Source organism: Mus musculus, chromosome 13 (genome assembly GCF_000001635.26).
Source record: "Mus musculus strain C57BL/6J chromosome 13, GRCm38.p6 C57BL/6J".
NCBI classification, from domain to species: domain Eukaryota; kingdom Metazoa; phylum Chordata; class Mammalia; order Rodentia; family Muridae; genus Mus; species Mus musculus.
In genome coordinates this window covers 12,465,874-12,478,577 of record NC_000079.6, presented here as the reverse complement: position 1 = coordinate 12,478,577, position 12,704 = coordinate 12,465,874, and the positions used below count along the sequence as shown (strand labels likewise).

Sequence of the window (12,704 nt, the reverse complement as noted above, 5' to 3'; positions counted from 1 at the left end):
CAGGTGTCAGCAGAAACCAGCCCTGTAAGGACGGGAAGGGCAGCTGCTCTTGCCCTTCCTGCTCCCCCCGGGCCCCCACCATCAGCGACTTGCTCAACGATCAGGACTTGCTAGATACGATCAGGATAAAGCTGGATCCATGTCACCCAACCGTGAAGAACTGGAGGAATTTTGCCAGCAAATGGGGCATGCCCTATGATGAACTGTGCTTCCTGGAACAGAGGCCCCAGAGCCCCACGCTGGAGTTCTTATTCCGAAACAGCCAGAGGACTGTGGGCCAACTGATGGAGCTCTGCCGGCTGTACCACAGGGCCGATGTGGAGAAGATCCTGCGCAGGTGGGTGGATGAGGAGTGGCCCCACCGGGGACACTCCGACAGCTCCATGCACTTCTAGAATCCCCTCTCCTCTGGCATTGGCCCTACTGCTCGTTGGACCAGCATGGCTCCTGCGGAGAGCGTACCTGCTCCTAAGGTTTTCAGGATAAGGTGTGGGCAGTGGTCGTCCCCGAAGCTGGCAGCTTTTGGAAAGACACGTTGTTTGGATGGCAGGTATCCGTTTCCTTTTGCACATTTGTTTTAATTTAATATTTGAGCCTGGGATTGGGGAAGAATATTTGGTAGGTCACACAGGGCCAAAGCCTGTGGACAGAGACATGCCAACATGGAAAGAAAATGACACCCTCTTTAAATACTGCCAAAGATTGCAGCGGGATCCCAAAATATCAATGTCTTTGGACATGTCCGCATACAGAATCCCATACAGAATCTCTGCAGTCCTGGCCAGAGGATGGCAGGGAGAAGTCATCCCGGCCGGTTCACTGTCACTGTTTCTGTTGAAAAAGGCTCAGGAGAGCAAAAGGATACTACTGTATAATGTGGCCCAGGTATATGGGCTCTTTTTTTTTTAATCAAATACTTTTGTAATCTATAGGCTATCAATACTGTCATTGAATTTAGCATTTTTAAAAGAAATACAAAATATATGGTTTGTAGGAGAAGAGAGTGTCTTGGGAGTGGCATTGACAAAGAATAGTGCTCAGTTCGGCCTTTGGGAAGCTAGGGAGGTAGCTCAGTGATTACGGTGCCCTCCACATAAAGCATGGGACCAGAGTCTGGGTCCCCAGAACCCACATAAGTGAGGGGAGGCTGTGGTAGCCCACCTGTGATCCCAGCACTCAGAAGGCAGAGGTGGCGGCGATCCCAGAGCAAGCTGGCTAGCTACACCTGGCACATGGATGAACTCTGGGTTCAACTGAGACTCTTTCTCCATGAACAATGTGCAGAGTGATTGAGGAAAACTTTCAACATCAACTTTGGAAGTCTATATGCACACACATGTACATGCACATCTGCATACATGTGCAACAACAACAACAACAAACACACACGCGCACATCTTTTAAAATGCCCTTTGGGAAGGCTGAGGACATGGGCCAATGAGCGCACACATAATAGCCAGACGTGGCAGCATGTGCCTGTAACTCCAGTACTGGGGAGCAAGGTCCAGGAACTCCCTGGCCAGCCAGATAGCCAAATTGGCAAGGTTTTTGTTCAGGGAGAGACCCTGTCTCAAAAAAGGAAAGTGAAGAATAACTAAGGAAGATACCTGAGGGACAACCTTTGACCTAAACACACACACACACATATACTTGCTTGTTATGCATGCCTTTAAAAAAAAAAAAAAAAAGCAGGGCCAGGACTCTACCACTGAGCGAGCTACACCTGCACCTCTGTTATTAATGGGTTTTATTTTTATGAGAACCCACAAAAAAAAAAAAAAAGCTGGGCATGGTGGTTTATACTTTTAACTCTGGCTAGGAGACAGGTGGATCCCTGGGGCTCCTCTGCCAGCCAGCCTAGCCTATGTGCTGAGCTACAAGCTGATGAGAGATCCTGTCTCAAAAAACCAAGGAGCAACATCAGAGTTGTTCTCTGGCTTCCCCATGCACATGTGCACGCAAGCTCGCAGGCCCATGTACATGTGCACCAATTAAAGTAAACAGAAAGGAAGAATGTATACTGGCTGTATAGCACAGAGATAGTAAGAGGAACGCAAAAGAAGGTGATTTTCTAAACCACTTTTTTTTTCTCATAACAGTTAGATTTCCCCTTAGGCGGTTGGTAGGTAAAGCCAGCTTCCCACACAGCGTGAACTCCAATCAACAACGTCTACAGTGAGACTTGCCCATCAGTTCTGGTTCACTGTTAATCACACCAGCGTCCACTTTATTGCCAGATATATTTAAAGTGGGAGCTGATGATTAAATGCAGACGTCCTAGTGTTTTTTAGATGTATTTGTATGAATGTTTTCCCTGTGTGCATGGTACCTGCAGTGGTTGAAAGGCGTCGGATCCCCTAGAACTGGAGTTGCAAATGTCTGTCCATCAATCTCCATGTGGGTGCTGGGAACACATCTGCAAGAGCAGCTAGTGCACCCAACGGCAGAGCCCGTCTCCCTAGCCCCTAGACGCAGATATTTTTATAAGTAGCTTCTCAGGAAAGTCAGATGTTGTGAGCATCATGAGCGTGATCTAGGCTTCTAGCAGAACCTGTGGGCATGTTGTGGGGAGCTCTAAACATTGCGCAGATGTGATTGGTTGCCTACTTTCTCATTAAGCTCTCCATGGCGTGATCTGGCTGGTTTTCACAGGGTCTCCTAGCCCAAGGTGCTCTCACTCTCATTCTGTAGCAGAGGATGGCCCAGAATTTCCGATCGCCTGCTTCTGCCTTCCAAGTGCTGGGCCACCACACGTGGTTTAGCTCTCACTTCTTAGAGCAGAGGCGACTGTAGGGAAACGAGAGGGGCTTTGGAAATCACTTTGCAGGAAGGAACTCAGAAGGTGAGGCTCAGAGATAGAGGAATGATGGAGCATTGGGAAATGCCAGCCCTAGCTTTCCAATGTATGCCAGAACTTGAGTTCCGTACATTACAAACATCCAGAGTGAGTACTGCTCATGACTGGCCTGGGGTAGCCAATCCTTTCACCCATCGCTTTCACAGGAAGTGTTTCACAGGAAGTAAGTGTTTCACAGGAAGTGTTTCACAGGAAGTGTTGCCAGTACTTCAGCCTCTACGCAACTGGTCAGGATGCAGCTCCAGAACACAGCTGTGCTTGTAAGTGTTCACTGAATTCACCTTCCGGGCATTGGGTCAAAACTGTGAAGCGGGGCTAGGGGGATGGCTCAGCACTTAAGAACACTTGCTGCTCTTGAGCTAAGTTTCAAGTACCCACATGGGGTGAGTCATGACTAGCTCCTGGGGATCCGACACCCTCTTCTAGTCTCCAAGGGCACTCGTACATACATGGCATACACTTACACACACACACACACACACACGCAAATCCCTAAAAGAATGTCAAGCTTGGCCTGAGAATGCAGCTCAGTTGTTAGAGTCCTTGCCTAGTGAGCCAAAGTTTGGTCCCCAGCATTGCATAAACCACTGTGATGATACACGTCCCACTTCCAGCACTCGGGGGTAGAAGTAGAGGATCAGAAATTCAAAGTTATCCTTAGCTACAACGTGAGTTTGAGGCCAGCCTTCCATATATGAGACCCTGCTTCAAAAAGAAAACAGAATGTCATGCAAGCCATGTGTGCTGCTCCGTGACTGTCACCCCAGCATTTACCTTGTGAGCGTTTCTAATTATAATAGGATCGTGAAATCAGCAGAGAAGTACTGAAAGATGTCCGGAAATTAACTCTGACTATAAGTGTAAGATGACTTGGATCTGTGTTGTACAAAGAAAGCCAAGGATTATTCTCAGCTACAGTACAAACCAGCTTATTGAAAGGTAGCTTATAGCCAGTGGGTTCTACTGAAACATAGATAGATACCCTGGAACTTCACAGAGGTGAGGCCAGGGGGGAGGAGGTCACTTTATGACCAACTGATTAATTATTGAAAGCTTAGTCATCACTTTTTAAATATTCGATCATTTTTAATCACATGTCTCTGTGTGAGGTGTGCACGTGAGTATAGGTGTTTGTAGAGACCTGAGGTGTCAGATTCCCCCAGAGACGGAGTTGCTAGACATGGGTGTTGGGAACTGAACTCATGTCCTCTATAAGAGTAGTGTGAGATCTTACCTGATGAGCCATTTCTCCACCCCATCATCATTAACCCTTAAGAGCTTTCTGTCCTGGACACCCATATTAAAGTGAACTGCTCGGGAATGAGGTTGGTTTCCTATTAAAATGTTGAAATCTGCTTAGCTATGTTTCCCAAAGTATTTTTCTTTAAGAGAAATTTCCATCTGTAAAGGTCTATGATGAGGCCATATATAGGATGCATTTTATTTGGGTGCAGTAGTGGAGAGTCAAACGAAAGGGAGGGACTCAAAGTCACACTGGACAGCCGTATACACAGGGACAGATGACACACTCCTGGGGACCCATACCAGAGTGTCGGGCAAAAACACGGCATGCAATATTAGCACAGTGAGGTTTTTTAATTAGTTAGGGCTTGAAGCTGTGCTAGGATGTCCAACCTGTGCCTCTTAAAACAAACAAACAAACAAACAAACACCTCTGTACAAAGTAGCCACCTACTTGTGTAGCACTTTGTAATAATACAGAAAATCTGGCCCTCCCGAACAGTAATTTATGTGATGCTGCCCCCTGCTGGAGGATACAGAGTCTGGCTTGGTTAGGCGCCTTCCAAGGAGGCCCCACTAAGACAGAAAGAGAAAGGGTATGTTTTCTCTGTGACTTGGCAGACGAAGGCACTATACAGTGATGGAGGCTCATGTCTCCAGGATGTGCCCAGCACAGTGGCCTGGTACTCATCTGTCAGCACTGATGCACTTGCCTCCTCGGGTCTCTTGGGTCTCTTCCTCTCCCAGTTAAGCACCCAAGGATGCTGGGATGCAGCAGTCTCATTTACACTACAAAAAGACGTGCTTCTAAAGACAGGATTAACAACAGAGGCCAAACAGATTTTTCTCTTCTGGCCTCTCCTATGTAAGGCAGTTAAGCAGATCTCATTTGGTTTTGAGCAAAGACTTTCCCCCAGGTCTTTTTTTTTTTTTTTTTTTTTAATCAACCCTATTGTCCCTGCTTTATAATTTCCCTCCCATTTGAAGCCGTGATATTGCTGTCTACACCACTTGCTCAGAGCGAGCTGTATGCATATCTCAAATCGTCTTCCTCCCCCGGCCAACAGTATTCCCCTCTCTGAGCTGGCAGCAAACATCTGCTTCGTGTTGCCACGTGTACACACAGAAACAACAATGCCATCGATGTAGCAATGCCAAACCACTCTGCCCCGGGTGCTACAAAACCAAAGGCAGAGAGAGGCACACACCTCCGGAAGCACACTGAGAGATATTTGCAGTTTTGTCGCCTGCCTGGGACTCAGACCCCACCCTGGGACTCCTGGGCCCTTGGTTATAGATGCACAAGGAAGGGGGGAATCTTAGCTTTGCTGTGTTTAGAGAGAATCAAAGCCAAGATGCTGGGCCGAGTGCTGGGGCTATTGAAGTCTCAGCATCAGTGGATGGAGCACCAGTGGGTTCCCAAGACCTAGACTTGAAGGACCTTGGTGGAACAGGGTGTGCTTCCTTCCGGAGGCTGTGGAGGGCTATGGCTCTGGGAGGGAATCCCTGGGTGGTCACGTGGACTGAAGACCCTGGAGTGGTCAGTGATACAACTGGAAATGAAATGATGGAACTGCCCAGATCTCTTGGACATGGAAGAGGATGTTGCATTTTGTGTGACCGTCCAGTCTGTCCTCTGCAGCATCCCTCTGGGAACTTACGCAGACATTTCAGCCTGCGAAGGCAAAGCTTCCGAAAGCCCTGCTTCCTCGGAATGCCATCCGTACACCTTGGTGCTATCCTTTTGAAACTGTCTACATTTTCACCTCCTCTGTGATTCTGTTTTTGGAAAGATTTTATAACTGTAATAATGGGTGCTACAACATTAAAGACTGATGTCAACTGCAGTTCTAGTGGGTGCCTCATTTTCTTGAAATGTATATGCATTTCTGGGAAGGGGCGTTTTGCATGTACGCGAATGCGTGTAGAGGCAGGAGGACACCCTTGGATGTCAGGCACACAAACATACCATTCACAGATTTTGAGACAAGGTCTGCCATTGGCCTAGAACTCATGAATTACACCAGGCTAGCTGGCCATGAGACCCAAGAGGTCTTCCTATGTCTGGCTCCTCAGTGTGAAAATAACAAGTGTTATTTGCTCAGCATTTTCACATAGGTTGTGTGTCCTCATGCTTGAATAAAAGGCACTTTCTTGACTGGGCCATCCCCTAATACCTACTTTGTATGGACTCTAGCATGGTCATCAGCTCATAGGTCCTGTAGCCCATCATCTATTTCTGTTACTTGAGTACTCTGTGGTTTTCTGAAATGAGTCCCAGATGCTGAAGATGCTGAGACAAACAGCCCAACCATTCACTCCAGGAGCTGTCGACAGACAGTCACTGCAGGTAAGGGCTGATAAGACTAGGGAATGTGGGCAAAGGTGGTCCAGGAATAGGCCCAAGATGCGCTGAGCAGGAGGAAAAGCGAGCAGTTAGCCTTCCGAGAGGGTCTCCAGTGTACTGTGTCTGTATGTGAAGGGTCATTTCACTATTCCTACCTGCTTCTCCCGACCCAGTCCATCCTCTAGGTATCTGTGGGTTGCCCTCTCTGACAGGAACACTTCAGACTCACCTGTTCCATGACTAATCCTCGCAGCTTCGTGACCTGCTGGAGTTTTCTGTGTCAATCATCTACCAGCAGCTTCAGCATCCTTAAGACTCTTCTTCCTGGTCTATTTCCCTCTTTGGGCTGTTTTTGTTATCACTGTCTCTGTGTATGGGGTGTGTGTGTGTGTGGTACATACAAGAACACAGATATACATGAGAGTACATAGTATGGGGGTATACATGCCTGTGGAAGTTACTGGCCAATCTCCAGTTCTCCAGCATCTCCTCTGGTGCCACCCACCTTGATTTTTTTTGAGACAGGATCTCTCTCTGGCTTGGTTCTCAGGTTTTGGACTGAGGTGACTGGCTAGCAAGCCACACACACACACACACACACACACACACACGGATGCCCATGTTTGCCTAGAGTCACTAGGATCCCCACATCTCTCCACGCAGTGTATCTAGCTGCTCTGTGTTGGAAACTGCCCCTTTCAATTCACTTCGCTCCACATCTCATCTTTCACGCACGCGACTGCTCGAGCCACCCAGAATCAAAACCAAACAAGTTGTTACCTGCTTGAATTCCTCGTTCTGCCATCTCATCCAAACATAACCATCTCTGTCAGTTTAAACGAGGAGACTCTTTGTGACTCTACCTTGAAATTATCATGGCATTTGAAAATAGCATTAGCAATAAAGTCTTATCATGGCTACTTAATTGCCGTTCAAAAACTCAATATAAATTGAAACTTAAAAACACTCAAGGAAAAAAAATGCAGTCTGAGCTAAACATGGCCAGAAGTCTGTTCAAATCCATGATGATCCACCTCTGGTTCTACTCCTGAAAACAGACAGTTCTTTTACACCACACTTGACAGAAAACACATAACCGACATTGTTTTACCTGTTCCTGGCAAAGTCTCTGAACTGGGAACAAGTGGGTAATCAAGGAGATGGTGAGTTAATGCTTAGATACCAGCTTGGGAAGATTTCAGAGGAGATGGGGCCAGATTCCTTCACGCACCATTCAAGCAACTGTCAACTCTAGAGAGCCAATTCCTTGTTGCTCCCAAGGAGCTAGTCCAGGGAGATCCCGGCCCAGGGCTGCCCCAACACACCTCCCCAGAATTATCAAGTCACAGCTTGTTTTCCTAGGCAGGTTTCACCTGTTGCAACCAGTAAAGAGACACTTTGAAAAATGCATGCCAGTATGTTTGCACTAGAAAGATTTTTAAGAAATACTAACTTAGGGCAGTGAAATGGCTCAGTGAGTGAAGGTACTTACCACCAGGCAGGATAAACTGAGTTCAAGCCCCAGGACTCAGTTGGTGAGAGGAGAGAGTCAATTCCCACAAGTTGTTCTCTGAGCTCCACATAGGTACTGTGGCATGCAGGTGTGAAATACATAAGCATTAAAAGTCATTGAAGTCATTAAAAAAATACTAACTCTATGCTGAATGTCTTAAAATGTCAGTAACTTCATAAAAAGACTCCTCAGAACTGTACCTCCAATGACATGTGTGTGTGTGAGACTGTGTGCACACATACGAGCATGCCTGCATGCATGCAGGTACACAGGGTAAAGATGATTAATCCTGGAGGACCCTCCTTCCCCCAGCAACTCTTTCTCTAGAAGGCTCTGCCTCCCAAAGGCTCCACAATCTCTCCAAAGATTGCCACTACCTGGAGACCAAGAGTCCTAACACATCATCTTTTAGGGGACATGTCACATTCAAAACACAGCAAACTTACACTTTTCACCTATGATCTTGATTCAGCTAATGCTCCTCCATTTCAAGTTCACTCACACACACACACACACACACACACACACACCCTGCCCAGAGGCACACATATTTAAAGCTTGGGGGAGGGGAGGGAGAAGGAGGGAGGGAGGGAGGGAGAGAGAGAGAGAGAGAGAGAGAGAGAGAGAGAGAGAGAGAGAGCTTTTAAAGATGCATGACTTTCCCACTGATCTTGGCTTTCATGTGGGTGACTCAGGCCCTCAAGCTTGGAGTGACAGGCACTTTACCAAAGGAGCCATCTCCTCAGCCCATTAAGGAGTCTAGTTCTAGATGCTGGAGCCAGCCAGCCGTGTGCAGTAATCCCCTCTCTCAAACCTTCTCTCATCCTGAAAGAACTCACAGGAGAGATGAGTCTGGATCCGTCAATAGACACAGTCAATAGATCCTGACTCATCCGGCCATTACTAGGAACTGCTAAGATTGCTACCCATACCAACTGCCGGAAGTGCCAAGAGTCAGCTTAGGCTAGAACTTTACCCTAAATCCCACTCCAACAAATGGCCCTGTTTTCAGAAACAGTGCAGCTTCTGCTACCTTCACCATTGCCTCAACTTCCAGAAGGTCCACAGTCAGTGGCTAAGGAATTCCTACAGGAGGGGCAACTCTTGGGATCTACCCTTATGATACACAGTTTGATGGGGCAAGAGCCCAAATGCAGCCTCTGATTCTAGGTGGTGGTGATAAATACACGCAGTTCTGCCTTAAATGTCTAGAAAGTTAGGTGTGCGTTTGATAAAGCTGGCTTGGGTTTTCAATAAAAGATAAGGAGGAATATGAAGATGGGGAGGGGGGAGGATAGAGGGAGGGAGGGGGCAGGGCGAGGAGAGGGCAGGAAGAGAAGGGGGAGAGGGGAGAGGGAAGGGGAGAGGAGAGAGAGGGGAGAGAGGAAGGAGAGGGGGAGGGAGGGGGGAGAATAAATAAAGCCAGTGAAATGGCTCAGCAGGTGAAAGTCCTAGCAATCTGTGTTTGATCAATGGAACCCCAGTAAAGGTGGGGGAGAGAACAACTGCACAAACCTTTCCTGAAGGGCTACATGGGCACCTTGGCAGGCGTGTACACACACACACCATACACAGAGATAGTAATAAAAAACAACCAACCTTTTAAAACACTGACCCTTGGGCTAAATCATTCGGATGATTGTCATTCTTTGCAAGGTTCACTGTTAGCTGGGTGGAGTAGCTCACAGATATAAAGCCAGCACTTAGGAGATACTTAGTGAGTTCCAGGCTAGCCTTGGCTACAGAATGAAACTCTGTGTCAAACAAACAAAAAAGACAATCATTTCCCTAGAAGCCCCACCTCCGGACACACAGCCATGTCTGACAGTTTAGATCCTAACCTGACCTGGGCCACCAGCTTCTTTCCATAGCATTAGTCACAGCTTTCTGATGCATTTTAGTCTACAGATTAAGAAAATGAAGATATGCTGATCACATGAGGACACAGATGATTTGCTGCCAAGTCATGAGATTCAACTTCCTCTCTGCTACTGTTGCAGGAGGCCATGCCTCCACCATCAGACTAACACAGACTAGTCTGGTGATTATCCATTTAGTCAAAGGTTTCTTCTGTTGTACAGACTCCATTCTAAGTAATAACTAGGCAATCATAAAAATATATGTCTGAGAGAAGATCGTAGAAGAAACACTGCATGAAACGGGTGTTTGTATCAACTGAAGACAGGGAAAACTATAGGTAAGCTTCAGAGAAAACAAATTCATATATCCTCTGCAATAAGAGGCTTGCAGATAATGCTTGCCCATCGAGCACAGCTAGTTTTCGCAGATGTAACTCTGTGGAAATTAGAGGAAGATGGACCTCAAGCCAACCCCAGCCCAGGGAAGCAGCACGGGAAAGGTGTGTGCTGCACACGCTGGGTTCTGGCTGCCATGCCCTCCTTCAGCTAGCTGTGTTCCTGGGTCATGGGGACACAGGTAACCCGCCAGGTTTAAAAACAAAACAAAACAGAAAATTAAACAGAGCTGCTTTGCTGGCGTGAGCCTATAGTTTCAGCTACTCTGGAAGCTGAGGCAGGAGGATCACAAATTCAAGGCTAGCCTGGGCTACAGATTAAATTCAAAGCCAGTCTGTACAACTTATTGAGAGTGTCTCAAAATAGTTTATAAAAATGAAAACAAGGGGCTGGAGAGATGGCTCAGCAGTTAAGAGCACTGACTGCTCTTCCAGAGGTCCTGAGTTCAAATCCCAGCAACCACATGTGGCTTACAACCATCTGTAATGATGAGTTCAAATCCCAGCAACCACATGTGGCTTACAACCATCTGTAATGAGATCCGATGCCCTCTTCTGGCATGTTTGAAGCCAGCTCTAGTGTACTCATGTACATAAAATAAATAAATCTTTTTTAAAAATGAAATCAAGTCCGGGGTTGCTAATGATATAGTTCTGTGGTGGAGTGCTCGCCTAGTGTAAGCAAGGTAATGGTATAAATGGTCAGGGAGTTGGGGGGGAGGGGGAGAGAGTGGGGTGTGGTGGGTGTAATGGGGTGTGGTGGGAGTGGGGTGGGGTAGAGGTGGAGTGGTGGGGGGGTAGGGGGTGGGGATGAGGTGGGGATGGGAGGGGTGGGGGAGGGGTGGGGTGGGGATGGGACAGGGTGGGGAGCAGTTTCACTCATCCCCATTACTTCAGACTTACACAGATTCATTATTCCCACCTTCCAGCTCTTGGTTAGAAACTTTGCCATCTCCTCCTTACACTCCTTAGACTTCCTTCCTGGACCTCTGACTTTTGATTCCCAAAATGTGGTTCCAGATCCTGCTCACATCGTTGGCTTTGATCCCCTCTCAGCTCCAGTGTGTGGTTTCCAAGTAACAGCCTTTTAAGTCTCTCTCTGTCTCAGCATCCTTCCTGCCACCATAGCCTGGACACTTTACTTATTTTTATTTATCTTTTATTTTTATATATTTGTATGCATGTGTCTTAGTTAGACACCATGACGAAGGCAACTCTTATAAAGGACAGCATTTAATTGGGGCTGGCTTCCAGGTTCAGAGGTTCAGTCCATTATCATCAAGGCAGGAGCTTGGCAGGCATGGTGCAGGAGGGGCTGAGAGTTCTGCATCTTGTTCCGAAGGCAGACAGGAGAAGAGTGGCTTCCAGGCAACTAGGATGAGGGTCTTATAGCCCACACCCACAGTGACACACTTCCTCTGACAAGGCCACACCTACTCCAACAAGGCTACACCTCCTAATAGTGCCATTCCCTGGGACAACCATATTCAAACCACCACAGCATGTTGTTTCTCCATGTGAGTACAGGACCCTGTGGAGCAGAAGAGGGGGTCAAAATCCTAGAAATGGAGTTACAGACAGTTGTGAGCTGCCATGTGGGTGCTGGGAATTGAACTCTGGTCTTCTAGAAGAGCAGTTAGCTGCTGAGCCCTCTCTCCAGTCATTTATTTCTTTGTTATCTAATGATTTAGTGTGTATGGCATGTGTACTCCTGGCAATCATAGGTCAACAACATGCAGAAGTAGAGTCTCTCTCCCCCACATGGGTCCCAGGAGTTGGACTCAGGTCACCAGGCTTGGCAGCTAAAGTGTCTTTACCCACTTGGCCATCTGCTGGTCTTTAAGTGAATTTGCAAAAGTGGCCTGTCCTCTCCTCCCTCTCACACCAGGATGTGCTGCCTTGACACAAACCCCCAAAACATGACGGGGGCAACTTACTGGGGTCCCAACCCTGCAAATCAGTAAACTCAGATAAATCTTTCCAAGTTAATTGTTTCAGGTTTTTGTTATGATAATGGAAACTGAGGGGGAGGCAACTTCTCCTGAAAACCGCTAATGAAAGAGGCAAAATCCAGTACCATAACCCCCTAATAAACTTTACAAAGTCGATGGAAGTGACAATGTTTCCTCGTGGAAGAATTCCTCCCAAGTAAGGGTGGGAGAAACGATACATTAAAATATCACTGTTTTTTGTTTTGTTTTGTTTTGTTTTGTTTTGTTTTGTTTTGTTTTTGGTTCTTATTGAAAATGATGCTAAGCAGTGGCTATCAACAGCTAGACATTAAAATCATCTGATCAAAAGCTGGAGTGGAAACTGAGGCTGGGGTGTATGGCAGTCCATAGGTCGAGTGCTGCCCACCATACATGAAGCCCTGAGTCTGATCCTTAGCACTACATAACCCAGGGGTGGTGTTGGGCACTCTCAAAGTCAATAGAGGCAGGATCAGAATGCCGAGGATATCCTCGGCTACATAGAGAGCGAGGCCAACCTG

The 12,704-nt window shown here is 47.1% G+C and overlaps 1 protein-coding gene across 3 annotated transcripts in view; it reads left to right on the top strand.

Annotated features, from left to right (window-relative positions):
• Edaradd (EDAR (ectodysplasin-A receptor)-associated death domain) overlaps positions 1 to 7,369 on the top strand; it is a 49,327-nt gene extending 41,958 nt beyond the window's left edge. The window contains exons 6-7 of one of the 3 annotated variants that reach the window (XR_382046.3): positions 4 to 550; positions 3,004 to 3,063. Coding sequence is in view for 2 of the 3 variants with exons in the window: in XM_006516564.3 (XP_006516627.1) it covers positions 4 to 337; positions 3,004 to 3,121 (452 nt within the window). In the remaining variant the exon portion in view is untranslated. Of the gene's footprint in view, positions 1 to 3 lie in introns of all 3 variants that reach the window. The other 2 variants (XM_006516564.3, NM_133643.4) reach the window with 2 other exon arrangements.
• Positions 7,370 to 12,704: the final 5,335 nt, after the last annotated feature.